At 40.3% G+C, this 27,972-nt stretch overlaps 1 protein-coding gene across 1 annotated transcript in view; it reads left to right on the forward strand.

Moving 5' to 3' along the window:
• The window catches only part of LOC107118833 (echinoderm microtubule-associated protein-like 6), a 159,828-nt gene that overhangs the window by 112,179 nt on the left and 19,677 nt on the right, over window positions 1-27,972 (forward strand). The window contains exons 7-13 of the mRNA XM_015421208.1: window positions 1,007-1,142; window positions 10,600-10,801; window positions 13,384-13,521; window positions 15,576-15,832; window positions 20,927-21,139; window positions 24,161-24,328; window positions 26,021-26,127. Of these exons, the coding sequence (XP_015276694.1) occupies window positions 1,007-1,142; window positions 10,600-10,801; window positions 13,384-13,521; window positions 15,576-15,832; window positions 20,927-21,139; window positions 24,161-24,328; window positions 26,021-26,127 (1,221 nt within the window). The remainder of the gene's footprint in view (window positions 1-1,006; window positions 1,143-10,599; window positions 10,802-13,383; window positions 13,522-15,575; window positions 15,833-20,926; window positions 21,140-24,160; window positions 24,329-26,020; window positions 26,128-27,972) is intronic.

Here is a 27,972-nt window from a genome sequence, read left to right on the forward strand (position 1 = left end):
AAAAGAGATCATGAAACTACTTGTAATGTGTAGTTCCACCTTATTTGAGAGGATAATACAGGAAGACACACTGGGTTTGTGAAAAGCACCTTTCCTTCAAATAAGTACCAGGGTCCAGCAATGGGAGGGGGGCAGTGGCTTATGGCAAGCTACTTGTCTGGAGGGCACTCACTCCTCATCCCCTCTCTGGTGCTGCCTATGTAACTAGCAGTTATTTACTGTACAAGCTGTGCTCTGGGAACTCCCTTTCATTTCATTGTGAAACACCTCAGGAGAGTTTCCCGGTAGAATAGGCCACAGCTGTCATTCTAATGTATACTGTAAGAAATGCTTAATAAAGAATAATGTGGCTTAACGGAGCTGCTTCATTTTCAACAAAAAATCTTCCTGTGTTAGCTAAGAAGGTGAAGTCCGTCTTCTCTCAATTCCAGTCAAATCCAGAATGCTGGCTGAAATTCTGTCATTAAAGAGTGTCTCAGTTACCAAGGTGCTTGTAAGAATAAATTTTGCATGCTCATTCAGTTGGTTGGTGCTGGTTATTTTGGGTAATATATGCCTGTGGTTAGACCTGGGAGGCTGGGAGACCTAGGATCTGGGAGACTCAGGTATGAATCACCACTGTGTCACAGAAGCTTGCTGGGTGACCATGAGCCAGTCACACATTCTCAAGCTAACCTACTTCACAACATTATTATGAGGATAAAATGGAGGATAGGAGAACTATGTAAGCTACTTTGGGTCCCTATTGCGGAGAAAGGTGGCTTATATGAACTAAAAAAAATAAGTCTCCCATCGTCTTCCCAATCATGAAATAATTCTACGGGAAGTGACACATGACTAGTTGTAACACAATACACATCTTTTATGCATTTTTGTCCTCCACTGATGGAAAAGGGATGCCTGTGATAGCTGGGGTGGAATTTACCCCTGACAGTGTAACAGACTGGTTTGTGTTTTAAAATAACTTATGACAAAAAATCAAACTGACTGTGTCGTTAATCCACAGGCTGGAATTTTTAGCATGTATGCATGTGAGGAAGGTTTTGCCACTGGTGGAAGAGATGGTTGTATTCGGTTATGGGACACTGATTTCAAGCCAATAACTAAAATTGATCTCAGGGAGACTGAACAAGGATACAAAGGTAATTAAAAAAAAACTTTAAAAATAAATTGTTTCAGTAATTAATGTCATTATATTGTAATGTTTTTAAAAGTACGGATGTTTTTGCTCTTTTCTTTAAGGAAATTCATTCATAGCTTGGCTTGAGCCAGGGATGCAGTAGCCAACCTGTATCATTCAAAGGTAGCACAGTGCATCATTGGACAGGCGGAGCCAATGGAAGGACTGACTTTGCCTTCTTACAGTAGCCATTTGTTGTGTGCTGCCAACACTCCCATCTATTCATTTTGGAGCGACATGGGATTAGCTGGTTGCCTTTAGGGAGCTGAGAATTTTTGATCTCCTTGAACAGGCACATTTGAGAGATCTTTTATTGCAAGCTTCACGTTGTTCCTAGGGTAGGGTTGCCAGCTCTAGGTCAGGAAATACCAGGAGATTTTGGAGGTGGGCCTGGAGAGGGCAGGGTTTGGGGAGGAAGAGGGGGTACAGAATCATAGAGGGTACAATGTCATAGAGCAGCCATTCAGGATTCATAAATATGGCTGTCGCCCCAGTCATGATTCCCCTCACCATGTGTAAAAAAGGAACCACAAGAACGTCTCTGCAGTCCTCTGCAGATGCAATTCTGTCCTAATTAGCCAGGCAAAACTAATGATTTACAACTGTACACCCCAAAACAGCCATTTTCTCCAAGGGAACTCTATTTTCTCTATTGTCTGAAGATCCATTGCGATAGCAGGAGATCTCCAGGCCCCACCTGGAGGCTGGCAACCCCATCCTAGGGTCCAAACTATGTGTTATCATATGCTACCATGTGTAGAGTCTGGGTTTTCCCAAAATGACCTTGATTCTGATAGTTAGATGTCAGCATTTTGGTTTTCCTCCTGGACATATCTGCTTTGATCTTTCAATTTCTCTTCAAAGAGTAAAGTATGCACTCTGCCTGTATATCAGCAAATCTATCAAGTGATAGGCTCAGAATGAGTTAATTTAGTTTTGTGTTACCCTATTGCAGGATATATTTTTGGTTAAGGAGATTTCATTATTTGATGGGCCAAGGACAAGGCAAGTCTGAATTGCCTATACAGCTGGATGTGAAACATAGTTGTGAAAGGTTTCCATGACTGTTGCTTGTCTTAAAGTCCTGCAAGCTCAAAGTAAAAACAAGCAGTGAACAGACTGTGCGGTAAAAGACTTTGTCAATTTGTACAGGATTAGCCACCCAGGCCAGTCCAGGAATGGGAGGGAATCCTGTACTTTTTCAGTACATTAAACAACAAACCACAAGATGGTCTATACCCTCTCTGGTTTCCAGAACAATATGCCACCAGAACCTCTTTTAACTAGTCCCTGCCTTTCCTAAGGGAGAGATTCCAAACCCTTAGTTAGCATCTGGGATTTAACACAATAGCAACTCTATCCAGAGGTGCACACTTTACTCTCCAATGGTAGCGTATATGGGGTGAGCGTTAGGCACAGAACTTAGACTTGGAATTCAGTTACAACCTCAAAACCAATTTAGCAATCAGGAGGATCTTTATTCAGTACAGAGCACAGCAACAGACTATAAAAGATTACAAAAATAACAAAGGCTAGGGCAATTTGCCTTAACTACACATTAAAGATACATAGTTACTAAGATCAGGATAGCATCCAAGAGTTCAAGATTTTCCATGGTGATAATCCAGGTAGCACCAAGAGATTTTGAGTAGGAATCCCATCTCTGCACACCATGTGCTCCAAGTCACAAAGCAACTCTTTGTCTCGTAAGGGACAGCATTTCAGGTGTCATAAAACAGACTCTGACAAGAGGAGGAAGGGAGAGCTAAGAGAGCAAAAGCTAAGAGAATCACTCCCATAGCGATCAATGGAATTATACCCCAATCTAATTGCAATCAGCTGTGGCCATTCAGCCAATCACGAGCAGCAGGGGTGTGTGGCCAATTGTTGGTTGCCATAGCTGTGTGTGGGGATAGGCTAGAAATTTGGAGGCCCCTCCTGCAGTCAGGTGACCCAGCTTCCAGCTTCTCCATGATGTACGTGACATGGCCCATGTAGCCTTAAAGCAGGCGCCTTGAAGTCTGGCTCTTCCACTTAGAGGTGTTAAAGAATGTGTGGTTATATGGCATGGCTGTTGAGGTTGTTCAGGCCATTTAGTCTGCCCTGGACCATTTGGCCTGCAACAGGAAACAGAGACACAGAATGTCATCACAGGAGAAGGTATGACTTTTAGAAATCAATATTTCTATACACAATTCTAGGTAATTCCAGCCCTTAAAGCTGGTATTGATCAGTTTCAGATGGGCACATTGGGGGGCATCTCATGAGGTAGAGGTAGTTATGGAAGGCTGAGGGCACTTTTTTTCTTATCCTCCAGTATATCATATATTCTAATAGCCAACAGAGGGCGCCGTGCGGATACTTAGACTGAGGGAAAGAAAGCTCCGTGGGCCTCAGAAGCTTCTCCTACATACCTAGCATGCTTCCATTATGTGCACAAAAATCGAAAAAGTGAGAAAATCGCTCCAGGGATGACTGAATTCCCCCTAAAACCCTTTGGGCTCTGCTTCAGACACCAAAGATAAAAAATTTGTAAGAGAAATCAAGAAAGAAATAAAGGAATTTATAAATACTAATAGAACAGAAAATATGCCGTTATCTATCATTTGGGACACTCTGAAAGCAGTCGTGAGAGGCATATTTATAAGATACCAAGCATGGAAAGGAAAGCTAAAACGTGAAAATCTCAAAAAACTGACAAAAGAGCTGAAAGTGGAAGAAGCAAAAGGGAAAACCAAAGGAGTTGTGGAGGAAACAAAAATTAAGATAAAACACATCCAACACCAAATAAACTTAATATTAACACAGGAAATAGCTAACCAAATTGAATATACCAAAGCGTATTATTTTGAGAACGCGAACAAACCAACACGCTGGTTAGCCTACAAACTTAGGAAAGAGAAAGAAAAAAGGACTATCTCGAGTTTAAAGAATGTAAACCAAGAAATAAAACACAATCACCAAGATCTGAAAAATATTGTCGAAGACTTCTATAAAAAACTTTATAGCCAATCAGCGACAGACAAGAAGGAAATTAAAGAATTCCTTGAAAATCATAATACAAAGAAATTCAACGAAGAACAAAGAAAAATTCTAAATGAACCATTCACAACCTGTGATATTGTAGAGGCGATTAAAAAACAAAAGAAGAAGAAAACTCCAGGACCAGATGGCATTCCGGCAGAAGTTTATCAAAAATTAGAGCATGAAATAAACCCAATATTTAAAGATATGATCCAAAATGCGATGAAAACAGGAGATTTACCCACATCATGGAATGAAGCATTAATATCTTTAATTCCCAAACCAAAGACAGAAGTAAATGAGATAAAAAACTATAGGCCTATATCACTCCTAAACGTGGATTACAAGATCTTTGCAACAATATTAGCATCAAGGTTAAAAAAAGTACTAACACAAGTAATAAACAGAGACCAATCAGGATTCCTACCAAAACGTCAAATAAAGAACAATTTGAGAATAATAGTGGATATAATAGAGTATTATGAACAACACCCAGGAAGTCAAATGGCAATGGTTTTTCTAGATGCAGAAAAAGCATTTGACAACGTAAACTGGGACTTCTTGAAAAACAAGTTAAAGCAATGGGAGTGTGGCGACAATTTCCAGACTTTGATAAATGCCATATATAAAGAACAATGGGCAAGGATAATTGTGAATGGAGATTTAACACAAAATGTTCCGATACAGAAGGGAACAAGACAAGGCTGCCCACTCTCCCCTTTACTATTCATATTCGGTATTGAAACTTTAAATGACATGGTGAGGGATAACATAGAAATAACAGGTCTCAAGATAAAAGGTGAACAATATAAACTTCTAGCATTTGCGGATGATCTGGTGTTTATTCTGGAGGACCCCAAAACTTCGATTGGACATTTACTCAATACTATAAAAATATATGGGGAAAAAGCAGGTCTCAAAATAAATTTAGGAAAGACGAAAATAATAACAAAAAATTGTAATAAAACAGAGGTAGAAAACCTGTACCGGATATCCAATATAGAAGTGGTAAAAAAGGTAAAATATCTAGGCATTAACATTACAAATAACAATCTGAACCTCTATGATAATAACTACAAAGTACTTCTAGAGGAGATCAAGAAAGATCTTGAAAAATGGCAAGATCTACACATCTCATTGTTGGGAAGAATAGCTACTATCAAAATGAGCATCCTCCCGAGATTTTTATTCTTTGCGCAATGTATCCCGGTCTTGAAAAATGAAAACTTTTTTGAAGAACTAGATCGCATGACAAGAAGATTCGTATGGCAAGGTAAAAAAGCGCGAATAAGATGGAAATTTTTGAAAGATAGAAAAGAAAGAGGAGGATGCGGTATGCCAGACTGGAAGATTTACTATCAAGCAGCAGCAATGGGATGGATACGGGAATGGATACTCTTAGAAGATAAAAAACTACTACAACTAGAGGGCCATGATCTGTATATGGGTTGGCACGCCTACATTTGGTACGATAAGGAAAAAGTGCATAAAAACTTCAATAACCATATTATAAGAGGGGCATTGATTAAGATTTGGAAGAAAATTAAAGAAAAAATGTACAAAGAAGTACCAATGTGGGTGTCACCACTCGAAGCCTTTATATTGCCAGCTTTACTAACAGAGGGAAAAAAAGCAACCTATGAAAAGTTATTAACCAAAGAAAAAGAATTAAAAACATTAGAGAACCTACAAGAAATGAATATAAACTTGACAAGTTGGGAGAGAACAATAATACAATCAAGATTTGCTAAGGACAAAAAAACAAAATTTAATGACTCAATGTTAGAACTAGACAAGATTTGGTTGTCCTCGGCAGATAAACAAATACAAAAGCTATACAAACTTTTTCAGAAGGAAAGTATGGAAGATTTAGCGATAAAACCCTGCATGAAAACCTGGGAACAAAATGTAGGCTACACAATAAAAACGCAAGAATGGGAAAAAATGTGGGAAACGAAAAAATTAGTAAGAGCCACACCATACAAAGAGAATATCCTAAAAATGTTTTACAGGTGGCACTGGTCACCGGATAAAATAACAAAATGTTATAAAAATGTCTCGGATACATGCTGGAGATGTAATAATAACGTAGGAACATACTATCATATCTGGTGGAGGTGTGACAAAATAGTAAAATTTTGGAAAATGGTAAAATATTTGATAAAAGAAATTGTAGGAATAGATCTGCAGCTTAAACCGGAAAGTTACTTGCTTAATATCTTGCCAGATATAGTAAATACAGATGATAAATGTATTGTGTTATATATCCTCACGTTAAGCAGAATTCTGATAGCGAAAAAATGGAAATCAGATTTACTACCTAAAAAAGAAGAAATAATGGAAAAAATATTCGAAATAGCAGAAATGGACAGATTAAATATGATATTAGCAGAGAGAGATGATAACGCTTATAAGAAAAGATGGTTTAAAGTGTATAAATGGTTTGAAAAAAATGTATAATGAACACTCCGAAACTGATTTGTACAATGGGAATGTACTTGGATTTTTATTTTTTGTTTGTTTGTTTGTTGGAAAAAGTATAAATAAATTCTTTTAAAAAAAAAAAACATAACACCCCCCTCCAAAAAAAAAAATAAGTCAGAGGTGGAGAGAACCATATCTGTTACCATGAGGCTGTCCTCCCATTCTACCCGCTTGGGGCAGCAAAATGACTTGAGACAGCCCTGCCTTATAGCTAAGCAGAAGGAAAGAAACATGGCTTGCCTCCCTCCATTTTCCGCTTCCCTCTGCCGCCCCACCAGCCACAGTCAGGACACTCATCTGGAGCTTCCTTCTAGATCCCATTTTATTTCTTCCCACAACGGGGATTACTCCTAGTACATATATAAATAGTAAATTAGTCGTGTAACTCATTTTTAGGTTAGGAGATATGCACACAGTTCCATGTAGAATCCCTGGACTGTGTTGGATTAGTTCCAGGGTCCGTACATTTTGGAAGGGTCTGGAGATTGAGAATTGGTTGCCATGGCATGTGGGAGTGCAGCAGTTTTCTTCAAAATGACAAGCCGCTTTAGGGTGCCATCATTTATTTATAAATGTCATTTACACCTAATGTGCTATTTGTAAAGGTCCATCAGTTTTTCTCCTGCAGGGGGTCTAAAATGCATTCCAGTCTTAAGGGAATTTGAGTCTTTAAGAAAGAAAGCTCTCATCAGGGGTGCATCAAATTAGTGTCATTTATTATCCATTGACTGTCAAGAAAACACCTGGGAAAAAGCACTAAAGTATAAAGAAAACTGCAGCAGGGGTGTACAGTTGTAAATCATCAGTTTTAAGACAGAATTCTGCAGAGGATTGCAAGGACGTTCTTGTGGTTCTTTCTGTACACATGGTGAAGGGAATCGTGAATGGGGTGGAAGATTCCATCCCCTCCACACACACCTGGCCCGCGCATTGGTGGAAGCATCTGCTACAGCATCTGCACAACTGAGAGCCAGTGTAGTGTAGTGGTTTGAGGGCTGGACTAGAAGTGGGGAGACCCACATTTGAATGACCACTCAGCCATGACTTCAGCAAGTAGTATGCGTAGATATATACTTCCTGGGAGGAAAAAAATTAGTTGGTTCCGTGGATACTTTGACCTGGTTCTGACACTGATAAATCCTCCACAAGAAGTGTCCCTGTGGACACAGTGACATTGAGGAAGTAGTGCCTAGCCCAGACTGATCATGCTGTCAGCTGCAGCTTCTCAACAGCAATGTGCAGGAACCTCAATCAAATCACCACTAAGTTCAGACACTACTTCTCCCACACTATATTCATTGAGGTGGGCTGTTCATGGAGGAAAGTGCCTTTGATGGCTATTACCTGGGATAACTAAATGGAACCTCCAGTTTCAGAGGCAGTATAACTCTGAATACCAGGTGCTGCAAACAAACATTGGGGGGAAACTGCTGCCTTCATGTCCTGCCTATGGGCTTCCTTGAGGCATCAGCTGGTTACTTTTGTACACAGGATGAAGTACTAGGTGGTCCTGCGAAGCTCTTTATGTTCTGATACGAAAGTATTTAACAGGGTCTGAACTAGGCTTTAAAATTTAGAACAATGCCATGCAATGAACAGCTAGGAATCATAAGAACCTATGATTCTGATGAAATACGGAGATTAAAATCAGTTTTGTTTGCCTATTTTTAGAAACTATAACACATCTGTTTAGTACACAGTAAAAGAGTGCTTGAGCTGATGAAACAGATTGCAAGCCTGCCAGCAGGGAGAATTAACTGTTCTGTAGTGTTTATCCATATGTACTTCATTAACATAGTAATTGCTGGTAACCTAGAAATATAAATGAATATTCATTTCTCTGTCAAATAAAGATCTGTCAACTACTACTCTTAAGAGAGTGAGGATTGTGCCTTTGACTGCTCTTTGGACTGAATGAGGAGAAACTTGAATGTAGTGAATAGGCAGAGGGACATGCCGAAAACAGAAAAGAGTTTCTGTGAGAATCGTCAGTCTGATAATCCAGCAGGAAGTTTTTAGTGGACTGCCCTGAAAATTCTTTTTACCTGGGTTTGCCATCCTGCTTACTGTTTATTATAAGATTGTTTGAATGTTTTTAGTTTTAATCTAATTATATTTATTGTTATTGAACTTTGTTGTGAGCTGCCCTGAACCCGTTTTGGGATAGGGCAGTATATAAACCCAATAAAATAAATAAATAAAATAGAGTCATGCCACACAGGTATCCAGTATTATCCCAAATCAGATTTTCAGAACTTGCAGGTTCTGTGGCTTGCCAGGTACTTGACAACCTTCTCAGTTTTGCAGTTCCAGGCAGGCAGAAAAAACAGTTTTACTGAGCCCACAGTTGGCCTGTGTGAAATTTTGTGCCTGTCCTTAGTCCTCAGTATTGGTGCTGGGGAACTAGAATAAGAAATACATTATTAACTCTCTCATTCTCTGAACGAGGGGTTCTTCTGCATTCTCATTTTCTTTGCTTGTGCATCCCTAATAATTCGGGGGAGGGGGGTTCTTTTTCACATGTGTTTTGCTCCCTCTAGTGGTCTGTTTGACTGCATCGCTGTATGTCCAGCTTAAAAACCTGCAGTTTAAATCTGCAAGGTTTTTATATTGGACATACAGCAATGTAATATCGGCTTGACCACTAGAGGGAGAAAAACACATGCCCCCCCCCCCCAAGCAACAGGGACACACAGGTGTGGAAAATGAGAATGCAGAAGAGTCCTGGGACTGTCAACCAATTAAAGAATGTCAGCTGATGAATCATGTACCTTCTAAACAGTTAACTGATTAATTAATAAGTTAAATTGAAATAAATTTGCAATTTACATTTATGAACTTGCAAAATCAATGTAGATACCCAGGAAAGTATGAGATTGCAAGGAAATGAACATATGAAGCAACCCTGTACTGAATCAGACCTTTGGTCCATCACAGTCAGTACTGTCTACTCAGACTGGCAGTGGCTTTCCAGGATCTCTAGCAGAGGTCTTTCATATGTCACCGACTACCTGATTCTTTTACCTGGAGATGTCAGGGATTAAACCTGGGACCTTGTACATGCCAAGTGGGTGCTCTACCAGTTAGTAATGTCCCCTCCCAAATAAATATTGATTAATTTAGCATGGCCTAATGAGAATTTATATTGGTGCAAACTCTTCTCCATAATGACCAGCTCCAAACACTTAATTCTGAATTCACACATAACATGTTTTGCAGCCTTCTGCTGTTAGTCAGTCCTTGTGGGGGAAAAGAGAGCAGTTTTTAGTGCCCTTGTGCTGGATTTCTGAATCCATTGAGAGGTATACAGAAAGGTTGATTTACGGTTGCATCTCAACTTTCCTGCTCCTTAGGAGTGCATGTGTGACTTCAGTCTCACATCCCAGTCCGGTGCCTGTTTGTGGGGAAGTGCACACAAAAATGCCTTATACTGAGTCATAGCATTAGCCTATCAAGGTCAGTACTATAAGAAAAGGTCTTTAACATCACATACTGCCAAATCCTTTTTTAATGGAAGAGGCTGAAAATTGAACCTAGGACCGTCTTTCTGCTAAGCAAATGCTGTGCTACTGAGTCACAGGCCTGTGTTCTATGGGGTCTTATTTCCAGGTAAGTGTGTATTGGACTGAAATGTTTCTGAACCTATTGCCTCATGAGTGGAGGATTACTCCATATACAAGCTTTAGTAATATTTTTTTTTTGCCTAAAATCTATTCTAATATGTTTCATTTGTTATTTTTAATGAATTACATAGAGAGGGCACACTATGAGCCCCTTCCTGGCAAAGTTGAGCTCTTTTCAGTCTAACTGAAACCAGTGAGAGTTAAAAATGCTAAAGTGAAGCTTGAACATTTCACTGAACGATGATTACTAATTATTGCAGCTCTGAGACATTGCTGTTCTTTTCTCAGGTTTGTCCATCCGAAGCGTGTGTTGGAAAGCAGATCGACTTTTAGCAGGGACCCAAGACAGTGAAATATTTGAGGTGATTGTGAGAGAAAGAGATAAGCCAATGCTGATAATGCAGGGTCACTGTGAAGGAGAACTCTGGGCTCTGGCGGTGCATCCCAAGAAACCGTTAGTTGTCACGGGCAGTGATGATCGATCCGTGCGGTAAGGCCAGAAACATTCTTACGGCTTTCTGTTCACTGGTCATCAGTTTTCACAACAGCTATTTTTGGTAGTTCTTGTTCTTTGCAAGATTTTGATACAGCTATAAAATTCAAGCTGTTGGCTACTGATGACAGAAGAAAATTTAAAAAAAATTCAGATAGTTTTGTTTATGGTCTTCATACTAGCATTTATTACCCACTTGATTAGCCCAGCCACAGTTCCACAACACATTTTTCCAAATGGTCCTGCTGTAGGATAGGCCTGCACAATGCATGATCAACCAAGCCCACTAGCCAAGATAACATGTCCAAATCTAATTTTTGCTGGAATATTACATCTTTCAGGTATCAATGGGCAGTCTCCCTCCCTATCCTGTGTTTACAGTTGTGATTTTCTGTTTGCATTTCTAGTTTTACAATGAATACTTTTTAAAATAAGAGCAAATAAAGTGCTGAAGTGATATATGATGCTGCTTTGAAAATTATTCTAGTTCCATACGCTTTTTCTCACAGCAGGAAAACTTTTAAATGTGTTGAAACATGAGTAACCTTCCAGCATCTCCTTTGTTTTCTTTGCTGGTGTGGTTGCTAAGTAACATTTTTGGGGGATGTATCAGTAGGAGCCCTAGTAAATAACCACCGTGGCCAGGTAGCTGATAGAAGAAACTGGAGTAATTCCCCCAGAAGCAGAATTACCTGGACTGGTTGAGCTCTGCAAAAATCAGGTTTTTTATAAGGGAATAGGAGAGCTTCCAAAAGAAGTTTCTGGATAATGCATGTATTTTAAAAGCAACAATGAGAAGGGTTTCAGGCAGACTTCAGTCAGGGTTGCAATTTTCTCCTTACAAAAGAGAGGCATTTGACATCCTTCCCTGCTGCGCATACCAATGTGTTACAGCTGCATGCAAAAATCAAGCATTTAATATTTGTGTGAATATTCAAATAGAAGAAGAAGAAGAGATGGGATTTATACCCCGCCCTTCACTGCCCAAAGGAGTCTCAGAGTGGCTTACAATCTCCTTTCCCTTCCTTTCCCCACAACAGACACCCTGTGATGTAGGCAGGGCTGAGAGAGCTCTTGACAGAAACTGCTCTTTTTCAAGGACAGCTGTGCCAGAGCTTGTGATGGGCCCAAGGTCACATCAGCAGGTGCAAGTGGAGGAGTGGGGAATCAAACCCGGTTCTCCCAGATTAGAGTCCGCGCACTTAACCACTACACCAAACTGGTCAACCAAACTGGTTACAATAGCTGTGTAGCTGCCAAAAAAATCAGGGGTTCTATTCTGGATGGGTTCCTACCCTATTCTATTTTAGACCATATAAACTGGTCTTAAGGGTTGACTATATTTCTGCCCTGGCTCAGTTCTGGTTCTGCAGAGTATTAAATGTATAATTGTTCTCAAAATGCATGCCAAGGGCTCAAAGAGTGTTTGGTTCAAATTTTCATACCATCCACATGAAATGAACCCCCACCCCCACCCCAGCTTCATTTTCCAGCATCCAGCAGTTATGTCTAGGCAGCTTGGAATAGGAGCTTGTGCTCAGCACGTGCCCATGTTGAGCACAGATATGGAAAGGATAAATGCACCAGGGAGTTCCTAATTAATCACACTTTTCCATGGTGTGTGCCCATTGTCAAGGGACTTGTGAAACTGAGCTCTATAATATGTGGAACAGTTCTGAGCTGTAGTAATATATCTTTCTTTACCTTCTCAGGCTGAAAGTAGGCATTGCAGTGGTCATGTGACTGCTGCCATAAATAGTATTCTGCCTCTCCTGCTTGTTTCTCTCTTATGACATCTAGCAAAGTAAAATCTATAATGTGGCATACTGATAGGGCAGTTTCCCCCATCCCACTTTGTTTTATTTTGCTGGCTGCCATTAGTGGAGGTAGGCAAACTCACAAAATCATGATAGCATGCTATGCATTTTGTCTTAGTAGATATTACCAAGAAAAAGAGGAGAAGGAGATGCAACACTGGTGTTTTCAACAGCTGCCTCTCAGTCTTTGTAACTTCTATGTTATACCAGAGATTTATGGGTTTTTTTTACATGTTTACACATGTAGGCTTTCTTTTTGCTGTGATGTTTGTTTCTTGTATTTTTAAATGTTGATGAAGATGAAGTCTGAGGTCCCGTTATTCTTTGTAGATTCAAACTTAAGAGCAGGTTTACCAGTGCAATCCTAAACAGAATTAAACCTTTCTAAATCCAGTTAAGTCAATGAGTTTAGAAGAGTGTAACTCCTTTTAGGATTGCACTGTACATTCGTTGCACTGCCATAATTTTAAATGAAACTAAACACTTTCACTGAATTCCCTTCCTTAAACCTAATCTATGTGTCACTTCAATTTGATCTCATGCAATTGTATCAGTTTTAGAGCTGGGATAGAAGAAGACAGTTTTCTAGGAGACTGGCTTCAATAATTTTTAACAGTTGATACTGGCTGTTTCTGATGGCTTAAATTGTGAGATACTTGAGATCATCTGATTCAAAAATTCCATATCACTGTTTTTCTTAACCACAAAAAAGACACATTCTATAATGATAAACACTTTTCTTTGGTCCTTAATGTTGTGTAGTTTATGGAGCCTAGCTGACCATGCCTTGATTGCCCGTTGTAATATGGAGGAAGCCGTGCGGAGTGTATCTTTCAGTCCTGATGGATCTCAGCTAGCCCTGGGAATGAAAGATGGTTCTTTCATTGTTCTGAGAGTGAGGTAGGAGAATGTGAATTTCAGCACTAGCAGCCATTTTATGAGAAATGAGGAGTGGATTCTGAATAGAATTTGTACAATTATGTCACAGATCACAATGAGTTCAGTAGATGGTGTGCATGAACATTGAACATGAAAGTGTGGACAATACGCACAAACTGACAGTGTGATTTTTAAAATATAATCAGCCAGATAAGATGCTGGAAGATCTGTGAATGGATTTCCAGCATGTTTTTATGCCAATTAGCAGCAGTGAGGGACAATGGCAGCAGGAAGGGCGGTATTCCTCTATATGATGTCTTAATCTCAGACACACACCCCAAGTGGTTATTTTCTCTACTAGGGTAAACTTAAGAGTTGCCTTGTGTACCCTCCAATAGTAGCTGCAGAAGCCCATTTGTGTGTGGAAGAGTTAACCCCCTTTTCTCCTGCACCACAAACCCAATAAAGATGTTTTCTCACTCCCCACCCCTTTCCTATGCCAATGTTGGCTTAAAGAAGAAAAAACTACATTCAGGGCTTCTCTAGTTTAGGACTTGCTACTTTTTGGTGTTCCACAGAGAAAGAGGGGCAAAAAGCAAAGGTGAAGTAATTCATTAATGGATCTAAGTGAAAAGCCCTAATGCTATATACATTTTTAAACAAATGCATGCAGTTGAAAGATTTTTGCTATGCCTGTCACATATCTGCAAAATCCTGAAATTAAGTGATTTGTTTAAACTTTATATTTTGCATTGGAAAATGCCCAAGTATGCTAATTATTTCTATTCATTACTATCCCATTTTTCTAGAAATGCCTTCATATCAAATGTAGCTTTTCCATGGACTGTTCTTGCCATACAATGAAGAGCTCTTTGTACTTTTCTGTTACACATCATTTGTTGTAGAGTTCTAGCAAATAATTATTTAACAGTTGAATCATATTAGCTTGAAACATTTTAAATGTTTAAATTTAAATGGGTTATCATTTTAGAACACTAGTAGAAATGCAAACATCTTGAAAACATTTTTCAAGGGAGGAAGATAGAAACAAGTGATATTGTTACTACAGTAGTGCATAAAATGAACTAGGAAAATCTGTCTAACAAAATCTAAACTGAAATGCTTTAAAAATTTCATCAAAGATTAATGAAGAGTTATCTAATTTTGGGTTAGTGTGGGGTCACACCAACTTCTGGCTGCTGCAGTTGATGCAGCTAAAGCAGGCCCTCCAGGATTGCTACAATTCCACAGGGCCTGCAAGATGGAGCTCTTCTGCCGGGGTTTTAGTTGAGGCAGTGGCCGTCCCCCCCTTTTGGTTGGCCTCTCATCAGTGTCCTGGATTTGAACAGCTACCTGGGAACCCACATTACTGTTCCATCTTAATTGCTGAGACATTTGATTAGATTTTGCATGGTATTTTATGACTTTGTACTGTTTTAAATTGTTGTTTTAAATTGATTTTAATTGTTACTGTAAATTGTAGTAATATTGATGGAACCCGCTCTGGCCTGCTTGTGGGGAGAGCGGGATACAAGCCCAATAAAATAAAAATAAATAAATTAGGAGGCAGAAATGTTGCAAGTGCACTTCAATGTAGTATGAGTTCATGTGTTCAGTTTTCAGCACTGGTCACCCTGGATGCATTGAGGACAAAACAGATGAGTGAACCAAGTTATACTAATTTAGTTGCTGTCTATCATGCTAAGCCCAGTAAAGTAACTTGAGGGTCAAATTTCAAGCCTTTTAGATGCATTTTCTTGAGTTTTCCTTCAGCAACTGTGTTAAGTTAGATGCGCTGTCATATCTGTTTACATTCAGGGTCTGAAGAACCTTCAAGAGACACTAAACAGATAAGACCAAACAAAAAATGTCACCTTACTGTCTAAACCAGAGATAACTTGCAAAATATATTCTTTGACAAGGCAAATCATGGTGATATAATCACAAGGCACATGGCTTAGACATGTCTGTTTTTATTAAGTTTTATTTCAAATGAATGTGCATGACCATTAACTTCTCTCACTTATAAATCTTGATTTTTTTGTCTTTTGTCATTTTATATCTTGATTTTGTAGAGATATGACAGAGGTAGTTCATATTAAAGATAGGAAAGAAGTAATTCATGAAATGAAGTTTTCACCAGATGGCTGCTTCCTTGCTGTGGGATCCAATGATGGTCCAGTAGATATCTATGCAGTTGCTCAGCGCTACAAAAAAACAGGAGAATGCAGCAAGTCTTCTAGTTTTATCACACATATTGATTGGTCTTTGGACAGCAAGTTCTTGCAAACTAATGATGGTGCTGGAGAACGCTTCTTCTACAGGATGCCATGTAAGTCAGAATTTCTCTTAATCTGTTGTACCTGAGTATCTTGTTTGCAATAAACCCAAATATAATGTTTTAAAATTATCAATCTTAATGTTTTATCACTATATCAACAATGGCATGATCCAGAGACAAGTGGACCTAAGACCCACTCTAGTAGATCTGAACTATGCAGCATGACCTATTAACTTCAATAGGACTCAAGTGTGAATAACATACTCTGGATTACGTTATACTAAACTGTAAATAGTTTCATATCAGATAAGTAAAGTAATACAGTTACACTTGTGGCAGGGCTGCTGCCTTTTTCATACACAGTTAATTCTTAAATTGGTGGCTATGTTTGGAGTTAGATTAGTAATGGGGAGGGTCTAGATCTGACCCTAAATCACCAAAATTAGTCAATATCAGGATTGAAATGTTCAGAATCAGCTATGATTTCCAAATCATCATAATCTCTCCCCTCCATGAGACATCCTCAAGCTTACAATCAAAGCAAAGGAAGCAGGGAGAAAAGGAAGAGGTTATGAACACCATAAAATTAAGTTTTTCATCCAGTATTTAAATATACCAGTTGAGCAAAGGCTACAAAATGAACAGGGGGCTGAAGGGAAAGGGGACCCAGTATCCCAGGAGAGGCAGTAATTTTGGTTTTAAGGAGGACAAGTGCATCAGAGGAGCAAAAAAAGGCCAAAGACAGAGAAGAAGAGGTAAGTGGGAGTAAGAGAATGAAGACATTCAAAAGTCAATAAGAATAAGTTTAAGCAGAGTAAGAAATAAGACATAGGGCACTGAATATATTTAGAATCTGGAAAGCAGTTAAATATGCAAGCTGGAATGCTCCATATCATACGGTATCAAGCCTTTAATGGGGCTCTTTTGAAAAGCTGTTTGCTGTCATTGCAGTGAGGAAATGCATTTGGGTAATGTGTATCTGTTATTTGTGGCATGTTAGAGACTAAATAAAGCATATTCTGTGAATTTGTATTGCAGTTATAGATGGCTTTGGGGGAAAAAAACAAACCCAGGGATTTATACTTAGCATAAAAGTCTAGAATCGCCTCCTGACTATCTCTAAATCTGTATAGCTTCCATTTCATTCAAAAAGAAGAATCATGCTGTTTCTGGAAAAGAAAGGAATTGTATAATTAATTCTATTTCCAGTTTGTTCATTATGTGTGCTCAGTATCTACGTCTTCGAGTGAGTGGAGTCTGAAATGAATGCATGTTTTCATTTCAGCCAAAGTAAGATATTCTGATGGGAAAACTGGAAGACTGTGGACTGGACTGTTCATTGGATAGGGAACTGGTTAGAGGACTGCATCCAAAGAGTGGGGGTCAATGGCATTTCATCAGATTGGAGGGAGGTGTCCAGTGGGGTGCTGCAGGGCTTGGTTTTGGGCCTGGTACTTTTCAATATATTTATCAAAGACCTGGATGAAGGGGTAGAAGGGGTACTCATTAAATTTGCTGGGAGGAGTAGCAAACACTGAAGAAGACAGAGTTAAAATTCAACAAAACCTGAATACTCTGGAGAAGTGGGCAGTTGCGAACAGGATGCAATTCAACAAAGATAAATGCACAGTATTACATCTGGGCCACAAAAATGTCAAGCACAAATACTGGATGGGGGATACGTTTCTAGGGAGTAGTGTATGCGAAACAGATCTTGGGGTAAGAGTGGACTGTAAACTAAATATGAGCAGTCAGTGTGATGCGGTGGCAAAACAGGCAAATTCAGTCTTGGGTTGCATTAAAAGGGCCATAGCATCGAAATCGCAGGACATCATAGCTCCGCTGTATACTGCCTTGGTCAGGCCGCACCTTGAGTACTGTGTGCAGTTCTGGAGGCCTCACTTCAAAAAGGATGTGGGCAAAATCGAGAGGGTGCAGAAGAGAGCGACAAGGATGATCAGGGGTCTGGAGACTGAGCCCTATGAGCAAAGGCCAAGGGCCTTGGGAATGTTTAGTTTGGAGAAAAAGAGATTGAGGGGGGACATGATTGCTCTCTTTAAATATTTGAAAGGATGTCATTTGGAGGAGGGCAAGAAGTTGTTCCAGTTGGCAGCAGAGGATAGGACCTGAAGCAACGGGTTTAAATTACATGCAGAAAGGTATCAGCTGGATATTAGGAAAAACTTTTTCATGGTCAGAGTGATTCAAATGTGGAATCAGCTGCCTTGGGAGGTGGTTAGCTCCCCTTCACTGACAGCTTTCAAGAAGAGGCTGGACGAATATTTGTTAGAGATGCTTTAGGCTGGTCCTGCATTGGGCAGGGGGTTGGACTAGATGTTCTGTATGGCCCCTTCCAACTCTATGATTCTATATATTAAATATATCCAAAGCATAGATTTTCTGGCTGTCCAATGAATATGAAACTGTTTCTTTCAAAGCTTAACAGCCTTAAAATGATCCCTAATATTAAAAAAACAAATTATAATCATGATTGGGAGCAGTAACTCTCTCTAATATATATCTCTTTATTAATTTAAAGAATTTAGGTACCACCTTTCTGAGACCTATTCAAGATGGCTCACAAGCTTAAAAATATAATAAAATAATGAAAACAACAGACATAAAAATATATATGAAAATGTACTAGATGCAGACCATAAAGACATCTTTAAAATGTGGTACCCATCATTAGAGAAATGTTTTTATCTCATGCCTAAAGAACAATAAAGTAAGTGTCAGAGGGGAGGCATCCCAAAGCCAAGGTGCTACTACAGTAAAAGCTGTGTTTCTGGTCACTACCCACCTCACCTCTATAGGTAGGGGATACAGAAAGCAGAGTTTAGGAAGAGTATCTGCCTAATTTTATTGAGTAGTAGGTTGGTACTGTTTTGGTCAATTTCATACCAGGAATTACTGCATAGATTTCAGGAGGACAGAAATGTTTCATTATATAGATACAACTGTAGGGTCCCGCAAGAATCTTGTGGGGAGGAGGTATTCCCCCATCTTTGCTTTTTATCTTCTCCCCCCTTCTCTGTCAAAGTTTCCCCCTCTGTCTTTCTGTCCCCATCACTTATCTACCCTCACGCCCTTCTCCCTGACCCCTTCTATGTCAGTCTTCACCCTCTATTTCTCTCCCCACCCCTTCTCTAGGAATTCTCTCTTACTCCCTTTCTCCCCTCACCCTTTGTATGTCAATCTTCCCCCTTTCTTACCCCCCAGTCCTTTTCAGTGTTCCCTCTCTCTTTCCTCCACCCCTTCTCAGTCTACCCTAGGAGCTTCCAAGCTGGCTGCAGGGCCCCCAAGAACTGCTGTGCCAACTGCAGGGTCACTGGGAGCCTTTTTTGTTTGGGGAGGGATTGTCCTGGGTCAGAGCAGACTCAGCTGAGACCAAGGGGACAAGACAGAATCACTAACCAGAAGTACAAAGTCGAGAGTTCAGTCAGAGTCATACACAAGGGAAGCCAGCTGAGGGTCCAAGAAGCAGAGTCTGAGCAGGTCCAAGAGGTATAGTCGAGCAGGTCCAGGGTCAAACCCAAATGTTCAAGAGTTGCAGACAGAAACATGTCCGGGTGGTGTGATTGCACGTCTCCAGAAAGTTGATGAGTTGCTCCCACACCTACCCCATCTGAAGTCCCATCCTTTATGGGCAGCTCACAGCTGGGTCTAATTGCTTGCGAGAGAACCATCCATTTGGCTCACTAACCCCAGGTTTGCTCTTGATTTGGCAGTCGCTGGGCAGTGAGGCGCATGCTCTGCCTCCTCTCAAGGAGCTCCAAGCACACCTGTTGCCTCCTGTGTTCTCCTGGCTCCAGAGAAAGGGGAGGCAAGGCAGCTTGTGAAGTATCCCCAAGATCTTGGGTTGTTGAGGCGCTGTATCAGGTTGTCTCTTCCGTGTTCCCAGTGCTTATGGGGCTGGAGCACATGCTGTCCTCAGCAACTGAGGCACTAGGACTTGCCTCCGCCGTCTTAGGGTTGTTGACAGCATCAGCTGGTTGAGCCTCAGAGTTGCTGACGGGAATGTTATCAGCATCAGCTGAGTGATCCTCAGCTAAAGCAGGCTGGCCCACAACAGGGATTTAATCCCCTCCCCATTTATTTTTTAAAACTTTAAGATTTTTCTGCAAGCCTGGGGGGGGGCAAGTTTGGAGAAAAATCTCCTTTCACAGATCAGCCACATTTGAGAAATAGATACATAGATGTAATAGGTATAGATTATGCTTCTTCTTCTTCTTTTATAATTTGGTCTCCATATTTTTGAGTTAAACCACTGGACTCAGATGAGACATACTGATATAAAAGAGTGGTTTCCAAAGAGTACTCTGGGGATCCTGGTGTAGTTCAAAAGGTGATCAAATGTTCCTCAGTGAAAAAATTAATAATGCCCCACAAAAGTCCTTGAAAGACATCTTACCTACCAAAGCCAATCTTCTCCTAGAATGTACAAACACAAGGTAGTGTTGGGAGTGTGTTCTTCTGTGCATTCTGTGTTCTTGCTGGTTAACAGTAAGGTCCAGCCAGTGTCGTATGTGGTGCCCTAGAATGTGTTCTTCTGTGATGTCCAGGAATTTCATCAAGTAGGTACAGTCACAGCATAATCCTTACTGGCACTTCCATTATTAAATTGATGTGGGCACTATCCCGTTTTCCATTGCAACACATATAGGGTTTTCACTGTGGATGCCAAGAGATACAGCGATGCTACTCTAAATCCATAGAGATTCATTGGCAGTAGAGTCTTTCTTTTTAATACTGGCTATTGAAGCTGTATTGGACCATAGCTTTTTCTGCTAGATTCAAGTCCAGTAGCAGTTTAGAGGCCAACAAGTTGGAGAGGGGGGTATAAGCTTTTAAAAGTCAATGCTCCCTTTGTTAGAGCATCGATTCTCAGAAGCTTACATCCTGAAACTCTTGTTGGTTTCTAAGGCACTACTGGACTCAAATCTAGCTGTTATACTGTAGAATAACATGACTGCCCTCTGAAACTAGCTTTTTTTCTGTATCAATGCATTTTGTGGCAGACATACAAGAGATCCATTGCTGCGGAAAGGTTCCTTCAAAGCAGAAAGTTTGAAAGCCATAGAGTGTACCAAGTGCTGTGTTAACACAAATGGTTAAACAGCTTATTAACCTGATTGTTTTCAGCTGGAAAACCTTTAACAAGCAAAGATGAGATCAAAGGGATTCATTGGGCCTCCTGGACTTGTGTAATAGGATCAGAAGTGAATGGAATCTGGCCGAAGTATAGTAATGTTACTGATATCAATTCTGTCGATGGAAATTACAACAATGCAGTCCTGGTGACGGGAGATGACTTTGGTTTGGTTAAATTGTTCAGATTTCCTTGTCTAAAGAAAGGTAAGACACCATCCTACCTACACCTGATTGCTTAATTAAGGCCGGTGATGATCAGTTAATTTATGCACAGCTACATATTTAGGTAGGAATTAGAGCAAAGGTTTGGGAGATTTGTAATGTAGTCAGGAAGGGGAAACAGAGCTGGGTTTTGCAGCTACCTAGAACAAGAGGCTTGCTTTTTGAGAAACTCGTGCTACTTTGTAGGCTAGGATGCTCCATCTTCTCCTGCATGGTTAAGTGTATATTACTGAATACCTGCATATCACAAAAATGTTTTAAATCTCTCTCATCCAAACTGACAAGCTCTTAAAGTGTTGCCCCACCCCAGATTACTCATCAGTTGGGGAAGTGTTGAGTGTGTTACAATAGAAAGTGCTGAGTTTAAGCTTGACATGACCCAGAAAGAGTTATTTATTTATTTGTGTTCTTTATAGTCTGCCTTTCTCACTGAGGCTCAAGGCGGATTACATGATGTAAGTCCTCACAATCAATAGGATTAGGTGACATAAACAATGTAATAGAACTAGGATTGCAGAAATCTGAAAGAAGGCATAAGTATTAAACATAAAATGTTAAACAGTGGAAGAAGTGGTATCTTTGAGCCACGCAGCACATTGTGTTCTGTAAACCAGCATCTCCTGGTAGTCCCTGGCCCTAAGGATGTTCAACTTGCCTCAACTATGGCCATGGCCTTTTCAGCCCTGGCCCCCACCTGGTGGAATGAGCTCTCTTATGAGATCAGGGCCCTGTGGAACCTGTTACAGTTCCACAGGGCCTGTAAGATGGAGCTCTTCCGCCAGGCTTTCAGTCGAGGCAGCGGGCATCCACCTGATATGGCCTCCCCTCCAGGGACCGCAGATTCTATATTGCTGGTATTAACATCATTTATTGAGGTATATTGTATATCTGTTAGATTGTTTATAGGTTTTAATCTTAATTGATTTATGTGTTTTTTAATTTTAATTGTAAATCTGCATTGAGTGCAGATTGGTTGGTTTGGAAGCCGCACTAAATCTGCATTGAGTGCAGATTGGTTTGTTTGGAAGCCGCGCTGAGCCTGCTATGCCCATGGGGAAGGTGGGATATAAATTTAATAAAACAAACAAACAAATAAATACGTAATCAGAAATACAATGCAGCGACAGCAAGAAAAAAACATACAACAGATAATACATATGAGCAGTACAGTCTACAGTCCCATTCCCTCTATTAAAACATCTTCCTGAATCCATCTGTAACAATGCGGCCATGTTCCTTTATATAAAAAAAGCCATCCTGAACAGTTCTGTTTTACATAGTTTGCAGAAAGCCAAAAATGTGGGACCCTTCCTGATAGGGTTGCCAGCCCCAGGTTGGAAATACCTGGAGATTTGGGGGTGGAGCCCGAGGAGGGTGGGGTTTGGGGAGGGAAGGGACCACAGCAAGGTACGACACCATAGAGTCCACCTTCCAAAGTGGCCATTATCTCCAGGCAAACTGATCTCTGTCACCTGCAGATCAGTTATAATCCCAGGAGATCTCCAGTCCCCACCTGGAGGTTGGAAACCCTACTTCCTGACTTCCTTAGGCAGTCCCGCTCCAACATGGATGGGAGTTTGTTAAGGCCTGGCACGTCCTGCAAGCACAGAAAAGTTCAGCGTTTATTGAGTTTTGCAAGCTGCCAATCAGCTCTGAATTCCAGACCTGAAGGTTATTTTGCAGGAGTCATACAGTACTAACTGTCTCTAAGACCACTGGTTCAGCTGTTTACTGTTTTCTTTAGCACCCTGTTATCTTTTGAACTTTTAAAAGATATATGCTAACAAATTGTTAGAAATTTGTTCTAGTCTTGGTTCACGTTGTAGAAAATTATGCTTTGGCCATTTGTTGCCCAAAACATGTGCCCTCCCCTCCTCTCCTCTCCCTGCACCTGGATTCATTCTTCCACTTCCTCTTTTTTGACAAACTGTAGTTTGGTTGGTTGGAAACCAGAACTGCAAAGTAAAGTCACAAGCAGAAAGTTCATTCACATAAGAGTCAAACCATAGATTGGAGGGTCAGGAACCAATCCATTGTTTTAATTATTATCCTGGCAGTTTTAATTATTATCCTGGTTGACATGTTCATACACCATTGTTCAGAAAACGGAATAGGATACTGTTAGAAGTTGCTGAGTACAGGGGTAGTGATCTTTCTCTGTTATACTGAGCTCTGTTGGCTTTCAAAACATTTTGCTATCAATGTCTTTTCAATTACTTTCCAAAGCAGACTTCAGCATTATCAGAAGAAAAGACTACTAGTGATATAGTTAAGCCTTGCAAGGACTTTCCTTTTAGCTTTATTGTCTGTATCTCGCCATAGTGCTATACAAGTGACATTAAAATACCTTTAGGCAGTGCTCAAAGAAATTTGAGGGGGGACCCTCAAATTTCTCAATAATGTGGGAAACATCTAAATTTCCTCAAAATATATGTTACCTGGTTCATTTTTCAGGACCTAGCAGCTTGATATCTTTCACAGTGCAATTCCATGCAGAGTTACTCCAGTCTAAGCCATTGGGTTTAGACTGGAGCAAGTCATAACAGGATTGTACTATAAATTGCCTGTATTAGTGGATGCCTTAAGAACACTGATCCTTTATTGATTTCTTTATTGTCCTCAGCTTACTTTGTCTTTTTCAATCAGGACCACAGAGACAGGTAGAGATTTTGATTTTATTGCAGGAATAACGTAGTGGGTGCTATGCCCAGATATTTCTCACTAGTCCCAGGCTTTTTGCTTCTTCAGTTTTCAATCAAGGTCTATTAAGATCCAATATAATGAATTAAAAATATTTTTTCTATTGCATAAAATATATGTATAGCAGAATATATGCTCTGCTAATAATGGTCTTTGCTGTTCTTTTGTACTTTTCCTAGATGTCCATATTTTGTTACTACCTAGGCCTTATTCAGCTGTCTTGCATCTTGGAATTCGTATCTGATCTTGCAGTTTATATTGCTAACTAAAGGCTTAATTTTCAATTCTTATTTTTACTTCTAGGAGCCAAATTTAGAAAATATGTTGGTCACTCTGCACATGCCACAAATGTCCGCTGGTCACATGACTTTCAGTGGGTAATAAGTACTGGAGGTGCAGATCATTCTGTTTTTCAGTGGCGGTTTATTCCAGAAGGTATAACAAATGGAATCCTTGAAACAACACCCCAAGGTAGTAAAATGCAAGTTTCTGTTTTCAGAAGTATATAGAAAGGGAGACTTTGATAGGTGGAAAGGAAACTTTTCATTATTATCTCTTTAGAATGCTTGAACCTAGTATGTTCATTACTTTTTATTTTAATAAAGACCCATGTTTGCCTCAGGCAGAGATTAATTCAAACAGTACAGAGGCAGGATGCATGCTGTTCAGGGTATACTCACATATTAAATCAGTCACATATTAAATTCATCTCAGCTGGAAGAAACCTGCAGAAATATGTAGCTTCAGCCAACCAGAAACACTCCTAAGTGTTTCATGGAGCTTTTTTTTTTGCCATTAAGTCACAGCCTACTTATGGCGGCCCCATAGGGTTTTCAAGGCAACAGACATTCAGAGGTGGTTTGCTAGTGCCTGTGTCAGTGCAGCAACCCTGGACTTCCTCAGTAGTCTCCCATCCAAGTACTAACCAGGGCTGACCCTGCTTAGCGTCTGAAATCTGATGAGATCAGACTAGCCTGGGCTATCCAGGTCAGGGCATGAACCTTACATATATGTAAATAAGGTGGCAATTTTCTTGCATGGAAAGATTTTACAACTTTACCTGATCACTATGGCTTTGATCCACAGTAAACTTGTAGACATTCTGATCTATTGGTGCTGCTGTGTCTGTAGGAAGGCAAAACAGAATCATAGGTGGCGATCACACATGCAAGATAAACCGGGGGGGAAGCGAGGCTATTCCCTCCGGAGGAATTTGACCCGCAGTTGTGCGATCACACAGTCCTTTGAAGCTGCGGGGGCAGCCCGCCACTGCGTGATCAGACACAACCATGGGTGAGTCGGGGTGGTGGTTGCCATTTGTTTCCGATTTGCTTAAACAAGGAAACGATGAATCGCATCTCAGCACTGAGGGCTCCCTATGCAGTGTGCGATGATGCACATACTGAGAAGGCGGGGGGGGGGACAAAGGCGCGGAGTTGGGATGGTCTGATCAGACCATCCCGACACCATGAGAGCACACTGGAGCGATCAGGCAGGGGAAGGTCCGTCCGTGGCCCGTAGCAACCCGTTTGCTACTGGACTTTCCCTGGTGTCCTTTTACTCCACTTCTGCAGCAAAGCAAAATGGGTTAACGACGGGTGCGGGGTGCTTCCCAGATATTCGTGTCTGATCACACCCTTTAAATCCGCCCGGCATTCACGCCTATGTTGCAGCTAATTGTGCGTGTGATCGCGCCCATAGAGTTGAAAGGGCCTTACAGGCCATCTAATCCAAACTTCTGTTCATTGCAGGACATCCAAAGCTAGAGCATTCCCAACCTGAATCTCTATCTAGCCTGTTTGAAAATCTCCAGCGGGGGAGAGGCCCTTCCCCCCAAGGGAATGAATTCCATTTAACTGTTCTTACAGTTAAAAGGTTTCTCCTAATATTAAACTGAAATATTTCCTTCTTGTAACTTAAACCCATTGGATCTAGTCTTGCCCTCTGGTGCTGCAGAGAACAAATTTTGCTGTCTTCTATGTGATAGTGCTTCAGAGAGCTCAGTCAATGCCGTGTTTGGTTATCCAGCCTCTTTGTACATTTTTGTTGTAGAACTGGCAGTGTTCTTGGAGTTTTTGCATTAATTATTCCAGGGAAACATAACTTTAGTTTTTCATTGCCCTTTGATGATTAGCGTCATTTGATGTATTCTCCTTTATGCAGAAAGTGGCATTGATTCACACAGCGAAGAATCAGATTCTGATTTATCTGATGTGCCAGAATTAGACTCAGATATTGAGCAGGAAGCTCAAATCAACTATATCCGACAGGTGAGCAGCATGAACGTACAGCGTTATTAGACACACCTCCAGATATTGTGTCATAATGCAGTGTGGTGTAGTGGTTAGAGTGTTGGACTAGGATCTGGGAGACCCAGATTTGAATCCCCATGCTGCCACGGAGACTCACTGTGTGACCTTGGCCCAGTCACTCATTCTCAATCTAACTATTTCACAGAGTTGTTTGTTGTGAGGATAAAATGTGGGAGGGGATAACAAATGTAAGCCTATTTGTGTCTCTGCTGGGGAGAAAATGTGGGGTATAAATATCTAAATAAATAAATGCATGCATTAAGCAGAGGAGGTTTAAGTTTTAACAAGGGGGAAAGTTTAGTTAGAGAACTGAACTAGGCAGACTGAAGTAAGGAATGGACATTGCATTCCTAAGGAAAGTAGCAGTCTTCTAATCCTGTTTCCTTCAGTGGATTTATATAATTATGTTAAAGAATCCAAACTGACATCAAGGTGGCTTAAACAATTGGTGGGCTCTAAAATAATTCAAACAACTATGTATATTAACCATGGGAAACGTCCTTTGCTCTGAAATTCTTTTGAGTGAGCAAGCGCATTTATTGGCAGATTTTTCTTTTAAATGTGAAAAGGGAAAGTTCCTTTCAGCACTACGTATTTCTTTTTGTTGTATCCTTCCACCAAGGAACTTAGGGAACCATACACGGCCCCACTGGTTATTTTATCCTTACAACAATATTAAGAGACAGGATAAGTAATCCTGTTTCCTTCAGTGGATTTATATGATTATGTTAAAGAATCCAAACTGAAGTATATAAAAATGTATTTATTTAAATCATTTTATCCTGCCTCTCCAGGACATCAAGGTGGCTTAAACAATTGGTGGGCTCTAAAATAATACAGACAACTATGTATATTAACCATGGGAAACGTCCTTTGCTCTGAAATTCTTTTGAGTGAGCAAGCGCATTTATTGGCAGATTTTTCTTTTAAATTTGAGAAGGGAAAGTTCCTTTCAGCACTACTTATTTCTTTTTGTTGTGTCCTTCCACCAAGGAACTTAGGGAACCATACATGGCCCCACTGGTTATTTTATCCTTACAACAATATTAAGAGACAGGATAAGGAGAAAGACTGCTTGCCCCAAGGTCACTCATAGTGCAATCATATGCTAATTTACTCCAATCTAAACCCATTGATTTCAGTGGGTTTAGGCCAGAGTAACTCTGTAGGATTGCCCTGCTAATGAGCTTCATGATAAAGCAGGGATTTGAACTAGATCCTCACCTGACATTCTGACTGCTACGCAGCACCACAATAGCGTTGGAAAACCTGAAGAACTTTTAAATCTTTCTTGTGCTCTAGGACATCCACCTCTGTTTTAATTTGCTACTAACATTAAGCTGAATGGTTGGCATTAACAATCCTTTAATTAAAGTAAAAAAACAAAACAAGAAGCATTACCAATGCAGTGAGAAATTACATGAGGAAATACACAAAAATGCCATTCCATTTTCACTGGAGGGCACAAGATATTAGCCAGATGTGTCATAACAAACATACCTTGTCTTGTGTTAAAAGATCCATATGAACCACATGTCTGTTTCTAGACACAATTTGAAGTGCTAGTTTTGGCCTGTAAAGCCTCAAGTAGCCTGGGTCTCCCACTGTATCTTCCCCAAACAATTTTTCTAGGTCACTCAGATCATCATCAGGGCCAAGATCTTGGGTCTATTCTGCTATTTTGTTTGGTAGGTGGTAGCTGGCCATTTTTGGTGGTAGTACCATGCCTTTGGAACACTTTCCCTGGCAATGACCCCTGGGCACTGACTTTTTGTAATTTAAGAGTCAAGTGAAAACTATTTT

The sequence above is a fragment of the Gekko japonicus genome, unplaced genomic scaffold (assembly GCF_001447785.1).
Source record: "Gekko japonicus isolate JY-2015 unplaced genomic scaffold, Gekko_japonicus_V1.1 scaffold261, whole genome shotgun sequence".
In the NCBI taxonomy this organism is placed as follows: Eukaryota; Metazoa; Chordata; class Lepidosauria; order Squamata; family Gekkonidae; genus Gekko; species Gekko japonicus.